The sequence below is a fragment of the Hetaerina americana genome, unplaced genomic scaffold (genome assembly GCF_022747635.1).
Source record: "Hetaerina americana unplaced genomic scaffold, ioHetAmer1.1.p SCAF_27, whole genome shotgun sequence".
Lineage (NCBI taxonomy): Eukaryota > Metazoa > Arthropoda > Insecta > Odonata > Calopterygidae > Hetaerina > Hetaerina americana.
In genome coordinates this window covers 2,420,852-2,442,644 of record NW_027286841.1, presented here as the reverse complement: position 1 = coordinate 2,442,644, position 21,793 = coordinate 2,420,852, and the positions used below count along the sequence as shown (strand labels likewise).

The following is a 21,793-nucleotide window of genomic DNA, read 5'->3' as shown; positions in this document are numbered from 1 at the left end:
TTCATCATTTGTGGATGAATGGCCATGCTTAAACCAATTTACCCAATTTTAAACAGTCGCAAACACACAGGAGCAGATATGCCATGAACTTCATTCAACTTGGCTTTGATTTCTATCAGGGTTTATCCTTTTAAATAGAAGTTTTTAATCACCATACAAAACTCACTTTTTTCATTTTTCCAAATAAACAATAGTTTGCCCCATCAATCGACTATGAAAATGAAACTATGCCATGAATAAAGCTGAAAAATTAACAGCTGTCTAGCGAGAGATATGGCTTACTAAACACAAACATTTCCCGATACTACGAGCACCACCTCTTGGGACTTTCTATGGAGCTATTGAATGACTCTCACATGGACGTAGGTCAGAAGAATTAGTGCATGGAAAAAGGAAGAATGAAGGGCCGCAATCAACCAATCTTCTGACCATTACATGACCGATGATGATGATGCAAATTTCTATTTTAAGCACAATGATGGCAGTATCTCAAATAAAGAGTGGAGCCTGAAAAAAGGCATTTCTTGAGCACACAAAGGTGATACCTGGACTAATGCTAATCTTCCTCTGGTAACAAAATCTCAAGAGTATTCTCAAAAGTACTTTTTAAGTTATTAATAATCAGGAAAATAAAATTATGATCTAATTATAATATTATTATATGCATGCTGACATTTTGATTGTTTTTTTCCATTCTCAACTCAAACAATAATTATCAAAAGAGAACATACGTTGCAAATACGTTGCAAGTTTTAGCTCAAGGGGAGCTCATTAAATTCTAAATAGATGTGATTTTTAATTGCATTGGACCATTCTAGGAAGCAATTCGACACATAGGCGATTTCACTCATTTGTCCATCGCTCTGCACTTAGAAGATTTAAACCATGCCCTGGAATGTACATGTAGAAGAAACACTACACATAACAGTCCAGATACGCACTCATAATTCTTACATGACTGTTATCATTTTGAGCATCAGCTGATCCAAAGACATACCTCTTGTCATACTCTTTCACTTAAAATCTGACATTTTGATACTTCTTTTATTCAATTTTTACACATTAAAGTGAATAAAAATTTACATAACAGGATCGCAGGACCAAAAAAAACCACAGTAATCAATCCAGAAGGGGTCATGGTAGTCCAGGGGTAGAGCGTTGGTCTACTGACTGGAGGGTCCAGGGTCGATTCCTGGGCAACCCTCTTTGGCTTCACCTGAACTGTGTGATTTTCCAAGTACCAAATCTTCCTGGGAAACCATAAACGGCACAGGGAAAGGGACTGGCCCCCCTTATCACCTTGATGTGTGATTTTTACATGCTGCCAGGCTTAGTACTGGGTAAACTCTACCATCACCTGCCAAACCAATCTTCGGGTTGATTAATTTGTTAATGGTTTTTTCCTTAATCAATTCAGATGACGTCTTGAAAGATGAAGTCAGAGCTCTTCCTATACTATTCCCAGCAGCGCGTGAAATTTACACATGAGGAAATGGGGGCCATTTCCTTTACCTGTGGTTTCCGAAGAAGACCCTGAACATGAAACATCTCCCAACTAGGGTGAAACTGAGGGTGTCCGGGGGTAAGACTTGGAACAAAACTTGTACAGTGAAATCAACCAAGCTCCCTGGCCAACAGCTCAACATTCTACTCACTGGATTTTATGCACCCCTTATTTGTGAAACCAAGGCTCCTTCTATGTTCAGTACGCAGTATTCTAATAGCCATCAAAAATGGACCCATGGGATGGAAACTTATCACATCCTTGGATACATTCCAAGGCTAGAAATAGCCTCGTTTATTAAGTCAGCATGATCCTCAGCTAACATTTATCAAGTCATCATTTTAATTTATATGTAATAAGACTCCAAAAAATGGAAATAACCTTAATGACAATTTAGGGTTATAGTAGAATACCTCACCTTGTAGGTGAGATATTTGGAGGCCTCTAGGTTTGCATACAGGTGATGATGTCTCTGAACAACCAAAAACAAAGCTCACAAGGCAGGGTGATTTTCCAGAAATACCAAAGAAATGACAAAGTGAAGGAGCGAGAGAGAGAGAGCAAACATTCCTCTATATTTCTTCCTAATCACCATTTCAGTTTATGCATTTTGGCAAGCTCTGCGGCAGTTTTTGTTTGGCAATATCATCCACGCTCGCTACCATGTCATTGAGGAAGTCTTGAATCCCATCCTTCACCATATCATCCTCACTGAAGCATCCTTCCAGCCCAACGTTCTTTCAGCTTAGGAAGAAACAAGTGGTAGTCACCAGGTGCAAAGTCCGGAGTATAAGGATGGTGGACCACCAGGGTTCTTTCAAAGTGCTGCGGGAGAGCGATGGCTTGATGGGAGACACGGGGGTGAGTGTTGCCCTGGAGAAGACCTACAACCCTGCTCAACATTCCTCCTCTCCAATTCTTAATCGCCTGTCTGAGTTATTGAAGTGCCTCACAGTACCTGCTTTGTTCCCAACATGGTTGCCATGATTTAGTCACGCACACTTTTGTTTGCTTGAATTTTCATGGCTTCAATGTTCACTGGGAATGCTTTTACTGTCGCAATGGCAGTTTGGTCTCAGGTTTAAAGTGGAACATCCAGGTTTAGTCACCCATAACTATCAAATCCTAAAAGTCGTCCTTTTTGTCAGAATGGTAAAAATTCACAGGATGAGTGAATTGACGTTGCTGGTCTGCTGTGAGCATTCAAGGGGCCCTTCTCATGCACATCTTCTGGTATTCCAACTTTTCAGTCAAAATCCTTGAAATTGTGTTTCAAGAAACCTCATGAAACAAAATGCAGAGATTAGGGAGAGTGAGCCTTCAACCTTGGTGCAAGATTTGCTCAAAGGTCTCATAGGAAGCTGATGGTCTCCCACTTCTTTATTCATCATGAATTTCAGCGCACCCTGCTGTAAATACCAACACCACTTGCGAACTATTTTTGACATCAATGCATGTCTCTGCGCACACTTCCCTCAATTAGCGATGAATTTGGACAAGTTTACCTCCTTATGCATTCAAAAACCAAACAGCTGCGCAAACCTCAGCAAATGATCAAAAGGCTTCCCTTGGAAACTGCCATTGGCACATGAAAATCGCATTTCATTGACCAACATGTACATGTGAAAACATATCAACATATTTTCAGGAATGATTCTTCCTTTTGCAAAACATACCAACTGTGTAACACCACAAAGTTTCACCGGAACTGAACAATGAGACACTGGTCAAGGTGCCTGTTCCACTATTGCAATGGGTCATCATCTGGCAGACAATTGAAACGTCATATACACGAGAAATCAAAATCATTGAGCCCTCAAAGTTGTTTTGCAGAAATTGAGTGAAGGTTAAAAAATTTGGACAGTGATTCAGGAATTCAGGAAAAGAAGTCATTATACTGGATCATTGGATCATGCAATATGACTTCCCTGAATATTTCTACAAAACTGAAGAGTCAAAAGAACCGAGCCAATCTCAGCAGGAGCTTTAATCTGAACTAGCATCAGACAATGAGTGGAAAGGAAATCGATATTAAAGAGTGCCCACACGAGCAGTGCTCACAACACAATATATAAAAATACAGCACGCAGAGGTAGACACAAGCTCAATTTCATAGCTGACCTCTGTGGTCACAATTGAACACTTCATAGTACAGGGTGCCAGGCTTAAATCCTGACAATTATGCATTTCCTTGAATGAGATTTCCTCGCCGGGCTGGCGAAACCTTCCCCAGACTTCTCCGAAGCATTGTACTTAGCCAAATTATTGTAAACAAAGTTGATCTGTGGGGTACCAGAAGAATCGAACTATTTCAAAATAAAACGCCCAGTGCAAACACTTTCGATAATAGCGGCTCTTCGATTGTACTCCGCACTTGTACATAACATCTCGGCCATTTTTAGGTTATGACTGTTTACTAGATGCCTATAGCTTTCAAGAACGCCATTCGCGACCTCCAGTGGAACTAAGATATGGCGGGAAATTCAATTTAAGTGCTGCACGCTGCATATCATCTCTTGCAGAACATAATTACAGAAAAGCATGAATAGATGCATTTATGTGTTCAGTAAAATCTGCAAAAATAGTGGTGCGCACACAGACACAAGTGCATGCCATTAAAGCTAAAAAAAAATCTCACTTTGGTTCAAGACGTCATATCTTAAATCATTAATAAAAACACCATTACTGCCAATGAGGAAAGATCCCTGCAAAATGAGAACGAGTCATCTGACCCACACTCCTTGGGGCAACAAGTAACTGTATCCTGAATTCTCCATTTTTTCCACTTCAGACACAAACCAAAATACTCAAGTGAAGAGAAGGCTCAATCAAGCTTACAGGGAAAAAACAAAAAATTTAGTGTACCCATTACTAACAGACCGAAAAACATGCCACACTCAAAGATAAAATTAAAGGGTATCTGATGCATTGTTTAAAGTGAAGTTTGAAGAAGATGTGGCGATGGTGAGATCTGTGCCTTGGTCAACCCGCCTTCCTCCTCCGTGCCACTGTGGAAGCCATGGCAACCAGACTTACCTTCTCCCTCTCGGAAAGGCTGAGGAACCGCTCCCTCTCGGCCCTCTCCTCCTCCTCCTGCCACTTGGCCTTGCTCTTCTCCTTCTTTGCCTTCCGAGCCAGCCTCTTCTTCTCCATCGCACGGCTCTCCAGCTCCTTCTCCAGCTCCTCCGTCAGCGGACCTGGAACCTGCGCCTGGAGGCAAAGGGAACAAGCTTACTCATACAGAAGAATCGTTTTAGTCCTTGCTCAATACGACATTTAGAAGATTAAAATTCAATCGAGAGGAATGTCACCGCAGCTGGGTGTTTTATTTGTGGTTCGATAACGTTCTGCCTGCCTGGGAAGCGGACCCTCGGAGCCAAAGGAGAGATATAACAACGTGTTATCTAATGACATTCTTCATTTTGTAATTAAACAGAGGGGACGATCGTGAGAACCGAACACTTTTAATATTATTATGGTGGCTACGCTGAGAGCTTTGGTTTCATTTGTCTGTTTATTTGCTGTCTTTTGTGTGTTTTATTGCACTAGAGTAATTGCAGGATGTAAATGTAACCTACCATTATATCCTCTTCAGTGGAATAATACCAATGCTCAAAATTCAGGTCGAAAATAACTTCAGCCAAGAAGATGCTGACTTCCTCCCTTTACATGTGATAATCTGGATTGTTTTTGACAAAGATGAGAAACAAGATGGAGAAAGCTGGTCCGTTAATATGCTTTTGGCAGTTGGGAGCAGATGAAGTGATACACTGACAGCATTACAAGGTTTGTATAGAAAGAATTTGGCAACAATTTTTTCCTGACGTGTGTGTTAAGAGCTGAATTCAGACTGTGTTGGATAAGTGTGCACATAATTGCAGATCGTACATTGACATTGGCATAAGACAACATTACACACACCATTATCATTACTGAAAATTTGGCGATGCGAGAGATCAACGCTAAAATCACCTCCCGAAGGTCATTGGACGGACGACCAAGAAGAGCCGAGCCGAGTGTCTTCTGCTTGCAAACACCTTCTGCAATGGCATCGCAACGATTTCCCAACTCCCTTACAGTCCCGACTTGGCAACAGCAGACTATTTTCCATTCCCAAAAGTGAAATCTTCCCTCGAAGGACACCAGCATGGGACCGACCCTAAGTGCTGTCAAAGAAGCTAACACACGTACTCTTAATGACCTTCCACCTTCCAGGGAGTCATCTAGTCGTGGAAAAGCTGCTGGCAAGAGTGTGTCATGGTTCAAGGGATGTGCTTTGAAGAATTTTGAGGCATTGTAGCAAAATCTGAAATAAATCTATTTTCCCGAAACTTTTAATACAAACCATGCATGGTGTAGAGCTAACACAACCCTTGGACTTGGTGGTGGTGGGGTACATAGAAGACCCTGCAACAATATATTTATGATGCACCATGTAATGACTCAGTTCTCTCTCTCATCCTGGAGTTGCAACTCTCATTAGTAAACACCTCATTTCAATGAACTTTCCTGAGGATCGAGATAGTGCAATGACCAACATACTGGCTTCCCACCCAGACAGCCCAGGTTCGAATCCCAGAGGTGGCAGAGATTTTTCAGTGGTTTCCTGATTCCTACTTTGAGTTGCTTTGTGAGTAAGAGTAAGCTACTAATGCTGATGCCAGGTTTCTCTCCGCCCTTCATTCTTTCATATCCACCCCTAATTGTGCAAATGACCTCAGCTGTCGCTTGCCTCCCCCAAAACTACTACTATGAACTAACCCCATTCATTCCACATATAGTACCATAAAGTTGTTAATAACCTCATTACCACCTTAATTTTTCTGCATACTATATAACCCGGCCCATAACAAACAGCGAATTTTTAGGTTAGCATTTATGAATAGTACTTGGATCAGACAGAAAAGGATCAAAGTATTTTGATGTTAACACTGAACGTGAAGAAGATTGAATTGCTATACTACAAAATTAGCAGCCACATGTATACCAATGTTTATTCATTAGAGATTCCCAGAAATTCACCACCACTGCTGCTTAATCATTTTGGCAGTTATTTTCACTGGGGTTGTCGCTTCCGTCACACACACAATACCATCTTCACTTCCATCTGGCACATTGCTCATAAAATATTTTTCAAAAGATATTACGGCGGTCTCTCTTTTAACTTTCCACCTGGACTTGTTCAATCACAAACACTGGCAATCGATGGTCATTTCATTCTTCCCTTTGGTTCGACATCTTAAGTTGGTGCCTTATATTCTATCTTTCACATTCAATAGGCAGTTTCTGTGCTATTGTAGAACTGATGTGAATGCAAAGACCCTTTCTCTTCATGAAACCCTAGTACCATGATTTTATTCCAGAAAAATTGGCAACAGACATACCTATCACTTATTTGCTCTCTTTTATGAAAATCATTTTTGTTTAAACAGTAATCCCATTCTTCCAGTGATTTAACATCCAGCTCTTGATATATTCCTCAAGCATTTAGGAGCACGTGGGCATAAAGTTTTCTTACTCATATTTGCATTTACTGAGTCCACCTTCTGCTAACTATATTCTGGTATCATCTTCTCATTGAGAGGTGGGACAAATTGTCTTTCAGTTGCCTTTTCCACTTTTCCTGAACACAATTCACGACTTCAAATTTAAATGCAATACTGTATGCAACCCTCTCTCTCTTGAGATCCCGCAAGAGATTACTTCCATTTTATCTTTTTGTGCCACACTTGGTTTCTGTCATTATTTTTATACTATCAAAATGTGTAATAAAGGCAACAATTGTTATCACAGGGGAAAAAAACAATAAGAATTATTCCAACTAATCGACTTGTGCTTATTGGTCCAAGTTATACCCTCAATAAACCCGGCCCATTGGAAGACGCACGCCGCTTTTGGAGCACATTCTGGCATAGAAGAGTGCATTCAATGGGCCAGGATATATGGTAATTAAATATTTCTGTGTGAGGTGGCACCAATGTACACCATATGAGAGCAGGAGCAAGGATGGGATAGCATACCGTACAACTACATACTTATTCTTTTGCGACCAATGCATTAATTATGTTCAAGTTGCCTGCAAGTAATTCACCATTAGTGCCCCTCATTACCTTGGTGTAAATCACAGTCCCATTAACTATCAGTTTGAAGCTGCATTTGCTTTTTGAAGTCATTTCAACTTTGAATGGATAAACGAATCCAGGAGGCAAATAAAATGTTGAATTCCGTTTTCTTTGCTTATCCTTTACTCAAAGCAGTAGGGTGGTATGCACGATCAGAAGTAAGAATGTGAGCTGAGGTAATGAAATCACATGAAGAGATTAAGCATGCAGTATTTGAATAATTGAGTACATCTCTTATGACATTTTTCCCTAATCTATCTAGGCAATGGTGTGATAGGTCTTTCATACACACATTTTTCACTTTGTAATATTTTCACCATACAACTGGTCCTGAAGAATGGATTAATATCATAAAGTCAAGGCCCACTTTATATGGGCACACTGAAGATTGTTAATTCCTGTACTATGTAATTTTCGAGTATAAAGATTTAAGGGTTTCTGTACATTCCTTGATTAAAGTTACTTTTTATTAATAAAACTATTAAAAAACATGAAATTCCTGAATTACAACTTGGCGAAAAAAAGTTTGTCGAAGAGCGGTGTTAAGACTTTTCTTTTTCTATCAAACACTAACTTGTCATTCTTGAATTGGTATTCAAAATAAATAAACAGCATGCTCCCATGCAAAAACACCAAACATTGCAAGCTGCATAAAGTATAACGCTTCAGTCCAACAATTTAATCTATGCAACTTTATATCCCTACTCATATTAGCTTTTATTAAATGTGGTTTATTAAACGTAATTTTCAGCCCACATTTAAGCTAACCTAATCTATTTTGATGCATGACTAAGTACACGCAACCTGATTCTAATGTGATCATACATTTAGTTAACAGTGACACCATATGCAGACTTCACCAATTATTTAGATGAGCACTTGGTAAGAAATATCAAATTTAGGCAGCATCAATGGGTTTCTCGACATAGGACACTGTTTGTAGGATATCAAACCTTGGCATAATCATAGCGATCAGGAAATGCTGCCATAAATCTTCTAAAGGTGTTCCTCATTTCTTTGTGAGCAGCAACTGCATATGGTGGCTGACCTTTCTTGTTCTTAACAGACGGATCAAATCCTGCTTCAAGCAGAGCCCTGAAAACAATTACAAGTGAACAACTACATCAAGGAAAATTACAATTCTGGTAATACAAATTATTGGTAATTCATTACTAGGGAATAATAGAGTAAATTATATTCATAATATTTGATAGTCATAATTAGGATTTAAAATTACCATGCCAATCAGAAGAGTTACCAGCATTTGATATTTTTTCAGGACTAAAGTCTGTACAAAAATACTATGGGCATTTGATATTTTTTCAGGACTAAAGTCTGTACAAAAATACTATGGACACTCAGACTAACTTATGAAGAGGAATTAATTGCTCCAAAGAGTGCAGGGAGAACAAATATAATATTGGTACCAACATGTCCTTTCAATTACTGAGAAATATCTAAGGTAAGAAATGTCTTTAATGCACTATTTGCACATAAGCTCCCTTTTATTTGAGATTTACCTATAATTTTACGATGTTTACAATTTGTTTACAAAAAATAGAAATAGAATTGGCAGCTTTTGTGATTGTAATTCACTAATTAAATCTATTAGCAAAGAGCCAGAATTTCCATTAACTAAATAAAAAACGGAGATACCACATCTTAATTTTTCTAACCATAGATATTCAGTTTATGAAACCAAGTTTCTTTTATATATCAATCTGACATTTTTTGAATGGGCTAAATGTATGAGGGTATTTTGAAAGGTTCTCCGAATCACCACCAGATGTTGGCGCTAAGGTAATGAGTTTCCCATGCAGTGATAGGTAATTATCTATGAGTAAAGACAAAACGTGAAAGTGCTCTGGGAAGAGATCAGTGGTGTGGATGCCTCTCTGTTGTTGTTCCCGTCTAGTGATTTGTGAAGATGGAAAATATTTGAATTCAAGCAGTGATTAAATACTTAGTAAAGAAAAACATGAAAGTAAAAGAAATTCATGCCGGCTTTCAAAATACTCAGGGGGACTCTGCTCCTTCATATTCACCTGCGGCCAAGGGGACAAATGATTTTAAGTTTGATTGGGACAGCTCAGATGATGATCTGCGTATTGGTCGGCCAAAATGTCCCACTAACCTCCTGGACCAACTACAGCAAAAGATACTTGAAATAAGACCAGCTTTAGCCTGGAAGTAAGTCGTCTTTCATCAAGACATGGCAAGCCAACACATATTTGTCGTAGCGATGGCAAAATACATGAACTAAGGTACAAATGGTCGGCATACCCGCTTCATTCACCTGATTTAGCTCCATCAGATTACTATCTCTTCCCCAAGCTTAAAATTATCCTCAGGGGACAGATTCTCTTCAAATAAAGAACTAACATTACAACAATTTCAGAGCATAAAAATCATTCACCTTGACCATATTTGAACCCCCATCCCTTGATGTCCATCCGATTGCTTTAGCCAGTTAAGCTAACAAGGCATCCTCTTACACTCCAAAATTTTGGGGGCTACAAAGGAACAAAGAAGATTCCTCGATAGCTTAACGGGCTAAAGCACTCGGCCTGACATCGAGGGATCCTGGTTCGAATCCTGGTCAAGGGGAATGATTTTTACACTCTGAAATTGTTGCATTGAAATGCATATCAGCCTATCACTCCATTTAAAGTTACTGCTGTGGCATTTTCCACAGTTTCTTGGAATTTCCAAAGAACTAACAGCCAAAGTAGACGGATATTTTGCTGGCCTAAAGGAATCTTATTTTTGAGATGGGATGAGGACATTGGAACATTGCTGCACCAAGTGCATTAGTGTACAGGGAGGCTACATTGAAAGACAAAAAAGTTTCACAGAGGCAAGCCACTTATTTCTATGCCAAACTTTCCTGACTACCTCATATAATTGGACCAACATGGTGGCACTAATTCATACACCACTTGCTTTATCTAGAAGATTATTCACTCAAACATGCACTTTTTAACAAGTGACTCTTGAAATTTCAATTCCTGATTCAAATTAAATTAAATTTTTAACATTTCTGCAATAAAATTTATTGGCATCTAAATATCAAATAATTTTGAAGAGTAGCTAATTCAAAAAAATGTGGCAATTCCTTAAATTCTTTCATTGAATATCATATTCTATCCCTGGAATCTATAAATAAACTCACTGCATGAGGTAATCAACAAAGTTTCCATTTGATTTGCTTTTATTTTCCCCTTAGTCTCCCATAATAAACAAGGAATTTTTTCGTAACAATCTCTAATTTTCGTAAAAGTAGTCATAAGGAAAGCAAATTTTAAACACGTGACACAAGGTGATGAAACTGATTCTGCTAAATAGACAATAATTTAACTTTTTTGACTGTCACACGAAATTCCAGGTATGATGCCAAATGCATTTGTTCCAATATGTCAAATATGACATTCTTCCATTCAGGTATGGATGAGTAATTTAGCTAACAAGTGGAACATTTATAACGCAGAATCTCACTGTCCTGGTCTGTTCCACCATTGATCTATTCCCCATCACCCTGCGTAATATGTTAACCTTTGAGGACTGAAAATCAATGCATGAAAATAAAACAACAAGAGGCCTGAGAAATGGTCCATAAAAATTAAACAACTCACCTCAAAATCATAGGATCACCATGGGCCGAGACAGCATGTAATATAGAGCACCCATCTTCAAATAGATGACGCTGAACCTTCCACAAAACGCTTTCTTTTGAATTACCATCATCACCTTTCATCCCTTCAGGGGTAACATCACACACAGGGCCACCATTTTCACTCTGTTCCAAATTCCATTTGCTGGCAGATGTAATGTACAGGTTCAACAGATCCACATCACTCGACTCGCAGGCAGCACGAATATCTCCAGCCAATTTGACCAGAGATTCATCCAAATCCACACCATCTCCTTCCTTCTTCTTCACTGGCTGGGGCGCTGGAGCAGCCGCCTTCTTCTTCTTCCTCGAGCGCTGCTTCTTCATTTCTGCGATGGCCTCCTTGACCTCGGGGGCAACGCCCTCATCCACCACGCCCAGCTCCTGATGCTCAAAAGACTCGAGCACGGGAATGACGATCTCGTAGCCGTGGCCACCGCTGCCAACCCCCTCCTCCTCGCTGCTGCTATCCCGGGCCAGCGCCTGGACCATCTCGGGCAGCGGCCTCAACGGGGACTGCCTTTCCTTGGCCCGGTCAATTATGCGACCCCCTGACGACTTCTTGGGACTCTGTGCCTTTGAGGCTGCCACTCCTGCTGGAGCAGACGCTTCTTTGCCATCGTCCAACTTTGCATTCACTTCCACCGAAGCTGAATTGTACGGCTTCCTTTCCCTCCGCCCGACGTTTGAACGCGGTGACACAGGGAACTTATCAATATAATTGTTAGCTTTCCCTGCACGAATTAGAAGAACATTACATTGAAACTTGGATCACTGCCAACAAGAGACGAGGGTAAGTCAATAAATAAGTCGCAAGTGTCACCAAGACAAACGCAGGTGCTGCAGCTAACATTTCATTGGAAATACTTGGAACATCCACTGTACACAGGCCAGACTTAGCCCAGGGATTTTTCACCTATTCAGGTCCCTAAAATATCATCGGGGTGGTTCACATTTTTACAATGATGATGCCATAGCCCATGAGTTAACCCGCTGGCTGCGGCAGCAAACAAAAGACTTCTTTGCTAATGGCTCGTATCAACGACTTGGGATAAGTGCCTCACTGTGAACAGGGTGAACATGTAGAAAAGGGAATTTTGCTCTCTCTGGCATAACTCTATGGACATTCAACATCAAATTGAAATGAAATAAGTAACTTTGTAATTTCATTTCAATATAGACACGCGAAATTAATATCGGGAAGTTATTTTGATCATTGTTGCCTTGTCCCAGTTATGAGTTATTTATTGACTTACCCCCGTCAGTGGTGATTTTGCACCCATTAACCTTATTCCCCATTCTTTCTCCAAAATATTCAACAGAAAACCATAAAGGGGGAATTGCACAATATTTTACCACTTCGGAAATAAAAATCATGGGGGAAAAAAGGAATGAGTCACAAATAAGATGATTATACGCGGGTAATTCGAAAAGAAAGGTCTCCTATATTTTATTCATGAAAAATCAAATTTATTCTCAACTTTTCGTACATCGTAGGAAAGTGTTAGCAGTTAGCTATTTTTCTACATAGTCGCCTTGACGATCAATCACTTGTTGCATCCTTGTAAGCAGCTCTTTAATACCGGCGTCGTACCTTTCTCCCGCCGCGTCATTAGCACTGACGACTGCTTCCTGCACTTCCTCGTCTAACTTCAATTTCTGTCCCACAAGGTATTTTTTGAGAGCAGGAAACAAGTGGTAGTCACTGGGGGCAATGTTCGGGCTATAAGGAGGGTGGTTGATGATATCCCAGCCGAATTCATTGAGTAGGGTGGTCGTTTGATGTGACACGTGGATGTGCATTGTCATGATGCAAACACACCCTTTTGGTGAGACACCATGTTGTAACCGAACACCTCCAACACAATATTCTGCAGGGAGAAGTAGCCACTCTCTTCATTAAAGCCTTCCTTTATCTCATGAAGGGTAATTCTCTGGTTATGGCGCACCATCTCGTCATTTGGAGCCACCGTTGATTCCGGCACACTCGGCAGCCCCAACCACTGCTCATCGTGGATATTTTCCTGGCCATCAAAAAACTCCCCGCACCACTTCCACACGTTTTTGATGTCCATACACTTCTCTCTGTACTCTTCCACTAAATGGTAATGAATTTATATCGGATATATCGGAGAAGCAGTCATCAGTCGGCTTTGCGATGAGGCGGGAGGAAGGTACGACGCCGGTATTAAAAAGCTGCTTACAAGGATGCAAAAAGTTATTGATCATTAAGGCGACTATGTAGAAAAATAGCTAAATGCTCAGCCTTTCCTACAATCTACACCAAGTTGAGAATAAATTTGATTTTTTGTAAGAAAAAAATAGGAGACCTGACTTTTTGAATCGCCCTCGTAAATAGTTAATCAATAATAAAGAATTTCACAATTAACACGATAGTTGTTGTGAAAAGCATAATTATAATTCTCCAAGTATATCCAGAATCACAAGTGGTATATATTCTTCAAATGCAAGACAACTCTGAGAAAATTGGGCTTTAAATTATTGTTAACTATTTCAACTTTCCCTTAAATGCTAAAATAGAATCCCATGACCAGAAAAATTCAGGGGATATTTTATTCAAGGCTGCTGTAATCATATTGAATATCATCTGGCAATGGTGTTCACAATTTGAGAACGGAAGTTAACAAAAGGCTCATTAAAACTTTCATATGAAGAGTTGTTTTGTACCGAATGGGAACATGGTCGTTAAAGTAGGATGATAGGCGTAGATTGGAGGCTATTGAGATGAGGGTGAAGAGTTGGATGGAGAAGGTGAGGTGGACAGAACGGAAAACAAACAAGGAAGTGGTGGGTGAGGAGAGGGGATTGTTGGGAGAAATAATAAGAGGACAGGAAAATGGATGAAAAGCACATTGATTGGCAATGGGATGTAGAAGATTATGGTAGACAGGAGGAGTATGTTAGGCAAGCCAGGAAGGAGTAGAAATAGGATAGGCATTGTGAGGGGAATGAAGAGAGGAAGGACGTACATGCAATGGAAGAATAGTTTGTTGTTTTTGAGGTCTCAGATTGTAATTTTTTGGTCATGACAAAGAAATGTATACTCTTATCATTGTCATCCATCAGTCTGTATCAATCTAAAACCTACCTTTAATGTTAGAATTTAAAAAAATCCCTCCCATCGCCTACCACAGTGTTCCAATTTCTTTTCACTTTTAAGTCTTTTCTTCCCTGAACTTCCAAACTCACTTTCTCTAGCTACTTGTAAATACTATCTACTTATTTCTTACTATGGTTGCTTGTCAGCAGGTAGACTTGAATAAGAACCAAGCTCACAGGATTACTTTGCTCTCTACTAGCAATGTTCTTTCTCTTCCTTACCTGACCTATGTTTACCACACTTCTTCCTACTTCTTTGCTCAATACTACTACCCCCGGCTTGCTCTTTCCCTAAACTATAAAAGGAGACTCAGTGACTAGCATCCCAATAACATACAATATCTTTTGATTTTATCATGCTCAGAGATATTATATCTTTGTATCAGCTTTATAATCGCTTGTTAGATGCTTTTTAACTCCCTTGTCCTCAACATCATTCTAACGCATTGTCTTTGCTTGAAAGCTGTTGGTCCTTGCAAGGCTTTTCTCTGCTGCCATTAACCCAGCTCTGCACGGCTGTAATTTTCATATTTTACGTCATTTACACATTTTAAATAAAAATGAAACTAAAGAAATCCATGAGTATGTCAGTAATTATCATAAAAAAATGACAACATACCACAAATGGGCTTTCAATTAGTACAATGAACTGGCAAAACACACATTTCTGTTGTTACCTCCAGATTTGGCTCAGAAAATAGCTAAAATGGCCTTTTATATGTGAATGATAAGATTTAAAACATAACATAGAAGGATCGTAATATAAAGCCCTCCCCTAATGGCTATATTGCATACCTAATGCAATTTCATCAATGGGTGGTACGCTAATGTGCATGGGCCTACCGTAAATCTCCAGGCAGGAGAGGGCTTTGTGGACCCTCTGGACCTCAAAGAATGTGGGCCTCCTTGTGGGGAATGGGATGGAGCGCAGGCGTGGATCCGACTTGGCCAGGGGTGGCGTTTTACCCCCAAACAACACGCTCTGGTTGTGTGGCCCTGCCGCCCGCCAGAATATCCGACTGCACTTGCCAAGTTGATCCGACCAACTCTGCACGATTTCCTGAACATGCTGTGGTATGAAGATTGATGAGCAATTAACACAATTGCCTAAGGTTACAAAATATACATAACAGTACAGTGCCCACACCCGTATACTTGCTCACTTGTTTTCTGTAGCTTACATCGGTCATTGGAAGAGTTTAAAGTAATTCTGATGATGACAGCAAAATATTTTGGAAACTGTGACACAAGACATACTGGAGTTGTGGGGAGTTTCACTCAATCAAAGGTAATGTGAGGGCTGTCAAGAAAGTGAATTGCACTTTGCCTGGAGTGGTGTTGGATCAAGGGCATATCCGCCATCTTGTTGTTTAAACGTCCCTAAACTGAATACGCATCCTGCTGTGGTTGTGCATGAGCAGACTGGGCTTCTTTTACTTTGCTCACATTGCGAACTGTTAATATGTGCCCTACAACTGAAAATCCTGCGAGTTTTAAGTATGATCTGTCATTATGTTTTTACTGGCAAAAAACCACAAGGTAATTTCAATTCTAAGGCAACTTTGTGAAGAGTGTACGGAGATGGAATAATGAGTGAAGCCGGAGTGAGGTGCATTCAGTTTAAAAGTGGTCACAGCAACAATGTTTATGATGAGGACCACAGTGCTAGCCTTAGCCAAGGCTAGCCTTGTGACTGATTGACTTATGAATTGCCTGTTCTGGGAAATCATGCACATTTGTCTGTTCACTCCAACCAAGAACACCACGGATGCACAACACAGTCACTGATCAGTTAGTTGGTGCACAGCAAAAATTTCCTGATGAATGCCAGCAGCTTCTAAAGTTTATAGCAGGCGAAAGCCTCATCACTAAATGGATTTTACATTTGGGAGGATTACCAATTGTATTGTTCATTTTGACCCACCACTGCAAACAAACAAAAAGCGGTGCTGCCTTCCAAACACTGCAGCTCGAAGTGTACTGCCTCCCTAGGGTGTGCATCAAAACAGCGAACATTTGGCTCTCTTAACTACTTCACTCACTTCATGCAAACAGAGGTTATTTATTGAACAGCCCTCATAATATGTGCACAGGCCATTGACTAATGGATTTTGAGAGAGAAGTGGAATTCCCAAATAAATTGATTATTGCCCATTTGTGTTTTGCACAGCATATGAAATGACCTCACTCTTGGAATAAGTCACCTAATATTACATGAGGTTTTGTTTTTAACCAAGGCTACATATTCAAACAGTATGGTTATTGGTCATATTCTGCCCATTATTAAAGAGTTGCACTAAAAACAGAGCATGATTAACCAGAGGAATTGGAGGGAAATCACAGAGAAGCACTCCTTAGTAGTCACATAGAGTTTAAAAGCATGTATTTAAAATAATTACAGGGTTCGTCCGGAAAATAAGTGTACTGACTCCTGGGCTGGGCGCGCCGCTCCAGGCGCGCCCAGCACCGCTCTGACGGGCTGCGATTGGAGGGGGGTATGTTGGCAAGCGACGCTGAAAAAGGCAGTCGGCTCTGAGCAGTGGTGTAGTGAGGAGCTCTGTTAACGCGAACCTCCACGCTTCGACCCACGTCACGGAACGCGATGCCGAAGTTTTTGGAGCAGCGTTATTCCATCAAATTTGCGGTAAAGCTTGGGAAATCGTCTACCGAAACTGTCGGTATGATTAACCAGGCTTACGGGGAGTCAGCCATGTCCAGAAACATGATCTTTCGGTGGGCAGAGAAGAGGTCGACGACGAGTCTTCGAGAGGTTCCCGATGATGCCTTCGCGGGAGCGTTCCAGGAATGGGAACGCCGCTGGAACAAGTGTATCCACTCGCAAGGGTCCTATTTTGAGGAATATTAGCTTAAGATATGTAAAAGTGTAATAATTTTTTTCCAGACCTCAGTACACTTATTTTCCGGACGAACCCTGTATTTAATATCATCTTCATAATTTCATTGATACTATCATTCAATCAATTTCCCTCTTCCAAAAATATCACGTATACACAGTTAAAATTATCACCAGTCAATCACATGTCATTCCTATAACTGATCATAGTGCAGAAAAATCAACTGTGAAGGTTTACATATGAGGTCTGTTCAAAAAGTATTGCGAATTTTGATGGGTTACGTATACTTGATTTTTGATTTGTTTGTGGAGTTATGTTGGTATTTTTGTCTCTTGCTCATGCCGAAAAGATCGGCCATTTTGAATGTTCAGTTAATTGTTGACAGCTGTTATGCTTGGACTTGTTTTGGCTTGTCTTCGATTTTTGCCTGTTCCAAAAAAATGGATCAAAGAATTTTGTGTGAAAAACGAAACAATGCGTGTGCCCCTGCTCACACATTGTTATTTGGGCGCAAATTTTTGGCCAAAAACAACACACCAATGATGCCGCAGCCACCCTATTCCCCAGTGACTTTTCCTTGTTCCCGAAACTGAGGAGAGGCCCATGATTGCACGACGCCACGCTAGGATTGAAGAGATAAGACTGCATCGAAGGAGGAGCTGAACAAGATCACAATAAATGATTTTTTGAAGTGCTTCGAGGATTGGAAAAAACGTTGGCACAAGTGTATAATATCTAATGGGGATTACTTTGAAAGGGGACAAATTAGATATTCATGAATAAATAAATAATTTTTGAAAAAACACATAAGCCACGATACTTTTTGAACATAAGTCTGACAGCATAATTATATCATTCATAGTAGTAGTAGTAGTTTTGAGGGGAGGCGACCGACAGCTAAGGTCATTTGCGCCATAGGGGAAGGACAGGAAAGGATGAAGGGTGGAGAGAAACCCGGCGTCGGCATTAGCCTACTCTTTACGAAAGGCGCCAAGGGGTCCGCGGCTTAACGTCCCATCCGACGGACGGCGTACTCACTCTAAGTGCCCTCCACAAAGCACCTCAAGTAGGGATCGAGATACCTCTGAAAAATATTCAACACCGCCGGGATTTGAACCCGCGCCCTCAGGGTGGGAAGCCAGTACGTTAGCCCCTGCACCATCTCGATCCCCCTCATTCATTGCAAACAATTTATGATAGTGCATGGCAAATCAGTGCTTAAGTCTATCATAAATTCATTCATTGCAAACAATTTATGATAGACTTAAGCACTGATTTGCCATGCACTAGTCTCACTGATGTCATCTGCCACTGTGTACTTGCTCCATCTCAAAAGCAGATGATGAATGGAGATTATGCAGCAGAGAGCCTCTGACCATTTTTGCACTCAAAATGCAGGTAATTTAAATAAATTCTGTGTTGAAAGAAAGAAAACCATTGTAGTGCATTCACAAAAATGGTTTTCATCCAATGACATAAAATAATCTTCTCAGTTGTCTAGTTTATATCAAATACTAATAACCAATAAAAATATTACCGTGCAATTACTTTTGCACATTTAAACCTTCAAATGCATGCTAATATCATGTTTCTGATGAGCTCTAAAATGTGCAGTTACACTAATTCTACGTCAGCTAGACTTTTACGCCCCTCAAAAATTCAAATCTTTACTTTCTTCTTTGGTTTAAGCATTTCCTAAAAACAAGTCATGGTACACATACAAACCATGATACCAGGCAAAGATGGTGAGATATTCTTTTCCAGATCATCAAAGGAAGAATTTCAGTCCCATTTAAAAGGCGTGGGCAGGGAAGAGATCTTTACATTTTTTGTTAGTGTGACAAAAACCACTGAGTTAGAATTATGTACTTTCTTCTGGAAAGCATTCATTTTATATTCAATAATATGCATCAATAAATGGTGCTCCGAGTTCTATAATTATACTGACATTGCTTTTATACTAATCGGGAAGAATTCAATTTTACAATAAATATTTACCTGCACGTGCATTTAGTTTTCAAAATGGTAATGGAAGTATATCCACTGACCGTCGATAAATGTTGCTAACCTGTATGAGAGAGGCCTCGTTGTACCTCCGGAGGCTGGCACCAGCCGATTTTGGGTGCGAAGTAGCACTCTTGGAATCTCTGGAACCCTGGGCGCCGCCTTGGCCGGCACGCACAGTGTAGCAATGAAAAGTCTTATGAACGACAGGAACCACACCTGAAATAATTGTCAGGTATCAATGCAGGCACCGAGTCTCTTTCACTTCTATGGGAAGGGAGGAGCCGACTGGTTGCCAACACTATTATGTATTCTACCTAAATTAACTTCCACACTGATACCATAAACGCCACTCTTAAGAAAATTCAGTGTTTACATAACGGTAAAACGAGGTAAGAGTAACAAGGAAATTTGCTCAGGCAAAAAAGAGATGTTTTGGTATGTATTCATTTTTGATTGCATCTATTTAATATGAACAGCCAAACAATTGAACACGGTTGGAACTTTCTCATCAGGTGAAAAACAATTATTAACACAGGCATGCACCCTGTAACTCAGTGAAAAGCTCTGTAAAAATACCGATAAATACCTTCAAAGATAGCAGCAGCAAAATGTCCTCCGCCTAACATTACCACTGCCCAACAGGGCTTTAACTGGCATTCAAGGGCAAGGTCGATTAAGTCCTTCTCTTTTTCTGGTACATCCTGCGAATTTACCATGGGGAATTACCTTACGTTCTTATTGATGTAAAATAGAGAAAAAAAGGTACACGCCTGTTTTACCCGAGTCGTTCCGCTCACCTTTTTCCCATACAACACGCACTTGTACAGCGATATTATGTTTCCATCCTCATTTTCAAAGAATAGTTTCGGCTGCCGAAGATGAAGGTCACTAATTACATTCGAACTGGTGCTCTCCAACTTAGGAATTGAATTGTCATCCACTGATAGATCCTCCTCTTCAGTGTCGGATCCCGAGATACTGGATACATCGTCTACAAAAGAATTTTTTAGACTCGATTATCATTAAAACGCTTCGAAATTCGTAGTAAATACCTTTTCCATTCGTAATGAGAGCAAATCAAGGGTGAAAAATGGTTTTTAAAAACTGTGGTATATACGGAGGGGATATACGGAGATATCCCTTAAGGAATCATACCAACCTGCTAGCTGGTCAAATTTTTCTTCGGTAACTGGTTTCCTCCCTTCGAGATTCTGTTTTAAATTGTATCGATGCCAATCTAATTTGTAATGTTGCCTCTGTTGAATTTTATCGTCGAAATTTATACAACAGTACGAGCACGTTAATGTGTCAGACACAGCAAGATCCTGAATTTTATCAAGCACTCTTTCACTAGTTTCATCATATGAATATGTGTCCGTGTATTTAGGTCGCAAACAATTAGCAATCTTAATTCCTTTAGTGAGTTTGCTAAATATTTCTCCGTCGAATAACGTATGCAATTTGTATGGATTTTCGCTCTCGATAACTCCCGTAGTACTTTCACACGATCCTTCAGCCATTATAAATTACTAGCGAACCCGATACAAAAAAACTGATAAATCCCAGCAACCTCAAACACACAAAACTTACATCTCAATTGTCACCCACGAGCTACACACGCAATGGGAATTGAGAATTGCGTAATACGTCGGTGTTTTGTTTCCTGGTAGATGAGAAATTCTAATTCGAATTACGATACTGATGAGAAATAAATGACTACGATTGTCACAAATGTGCACTATTAGAATCTATCGCACGCAAACCTGATAGTGAGATTATAATAATCGCGGCCGTGATCAGAATTGAAGTTTTCATTGGGTATTTCCTGAAAGAATGAAAGTGCTCCAAGGTACATCGACAGATACGAGGGTCATCCGGAAAGTAGTACCCGTTCGTGAAATAAAGACACAAAAGTAAATATTAACAAACATAAAAAATTTTATTTGAAAGAGGATACTTTAAACTACTTCTCAACATAATCTCCAAGCAAATTAAGGCATTTGTCATAACGTGTGACAAGTTTCTGTATTCCTGCTGCATAGTCCTTCGCCGCCAGCTCATTGAGATACGCGAGGGACCCATCTTGCACAAATTTTTGCATAATGCAGATGGTGTTTAACAATTTCATGAACAATTGTTCGAGAAACATTGGGAAAATGCTCACAGATGTCATCAATTGTGACGCGCCGATCGTTCCTCACGAATTCGTCAACTGAGCTCACCAGTTGGTCTGTAATGACAGACGGTCTCCCCGAACGCTCATCGTCGTGTGTGTTCCCCCTCCCCATGTTGAAGTTGCGACACCACCGCCGAACAGACGACTCGTCCATTACATTGTCTCCATACACCTCCTTTAATTGGCGATGAATATCACATGGGCGAACGTTTCTTGCATTGAGGAATTTAATCACTGCCTTCACTTCACAACTGGCGGCGTTCTCAATTTTTTTAAACATTGTAAACAATCACAGAAACAACACAGGCAATGCTAGCGTCACGCAACTTGGCTCAGAGA

The 21,793-nt window shown here is 40.2% G+C and overlaps 1 protein-coding gene across 1 annotated transcript in view; it reads right to left on the bottom strand.

The window, feature by feature from the left end:
• LOC139689700 (tRNA endonuclease ANKZF1-like) overlaps positions 1–20,892 on the bottom strand; it is a 30,905-nt gene extending 10,013 nt beyond the window's left edge. Inside the window, exons 1-8 of the mRNA XM_071586903.1 lie at positions 20,438–20,892; positions 20,076–20,269; positions 19,865–19,979; positions 19,340–19,494; positions 15,260–15,485; positions 11,259–12,030; positions 8,580–8,721; positions 4,541–4,714 (exon numbers count right to left, since the gene is read on the bottom strand). Coding sequence (XP_071443004.1) covers positions 4,541–4,714; positions 8,580–8,721; positions 11,259–12,030; positions 15,260–15,485; positions 19,340–19,494; positions 19,865–19,979; positions 20,076–20,269; positions 20,438–20,798 — 2,139 coding nt within the window. The 5' untranslated portion in view covers positions 20,799–20,892. The remainder of the gene's footprint in view (positions 1–4,540; positions 4,715–8,579; positions 8,722–11,258; positions 12,031–15,259; positions 15,486–19,339; positions 19,495–19,864; positions 19,980–20,075; positions 20,270–20,437) is intronic.
• Between the last annotated feature and the right edge of the window lie 901 nt (positions 20,893–21,793).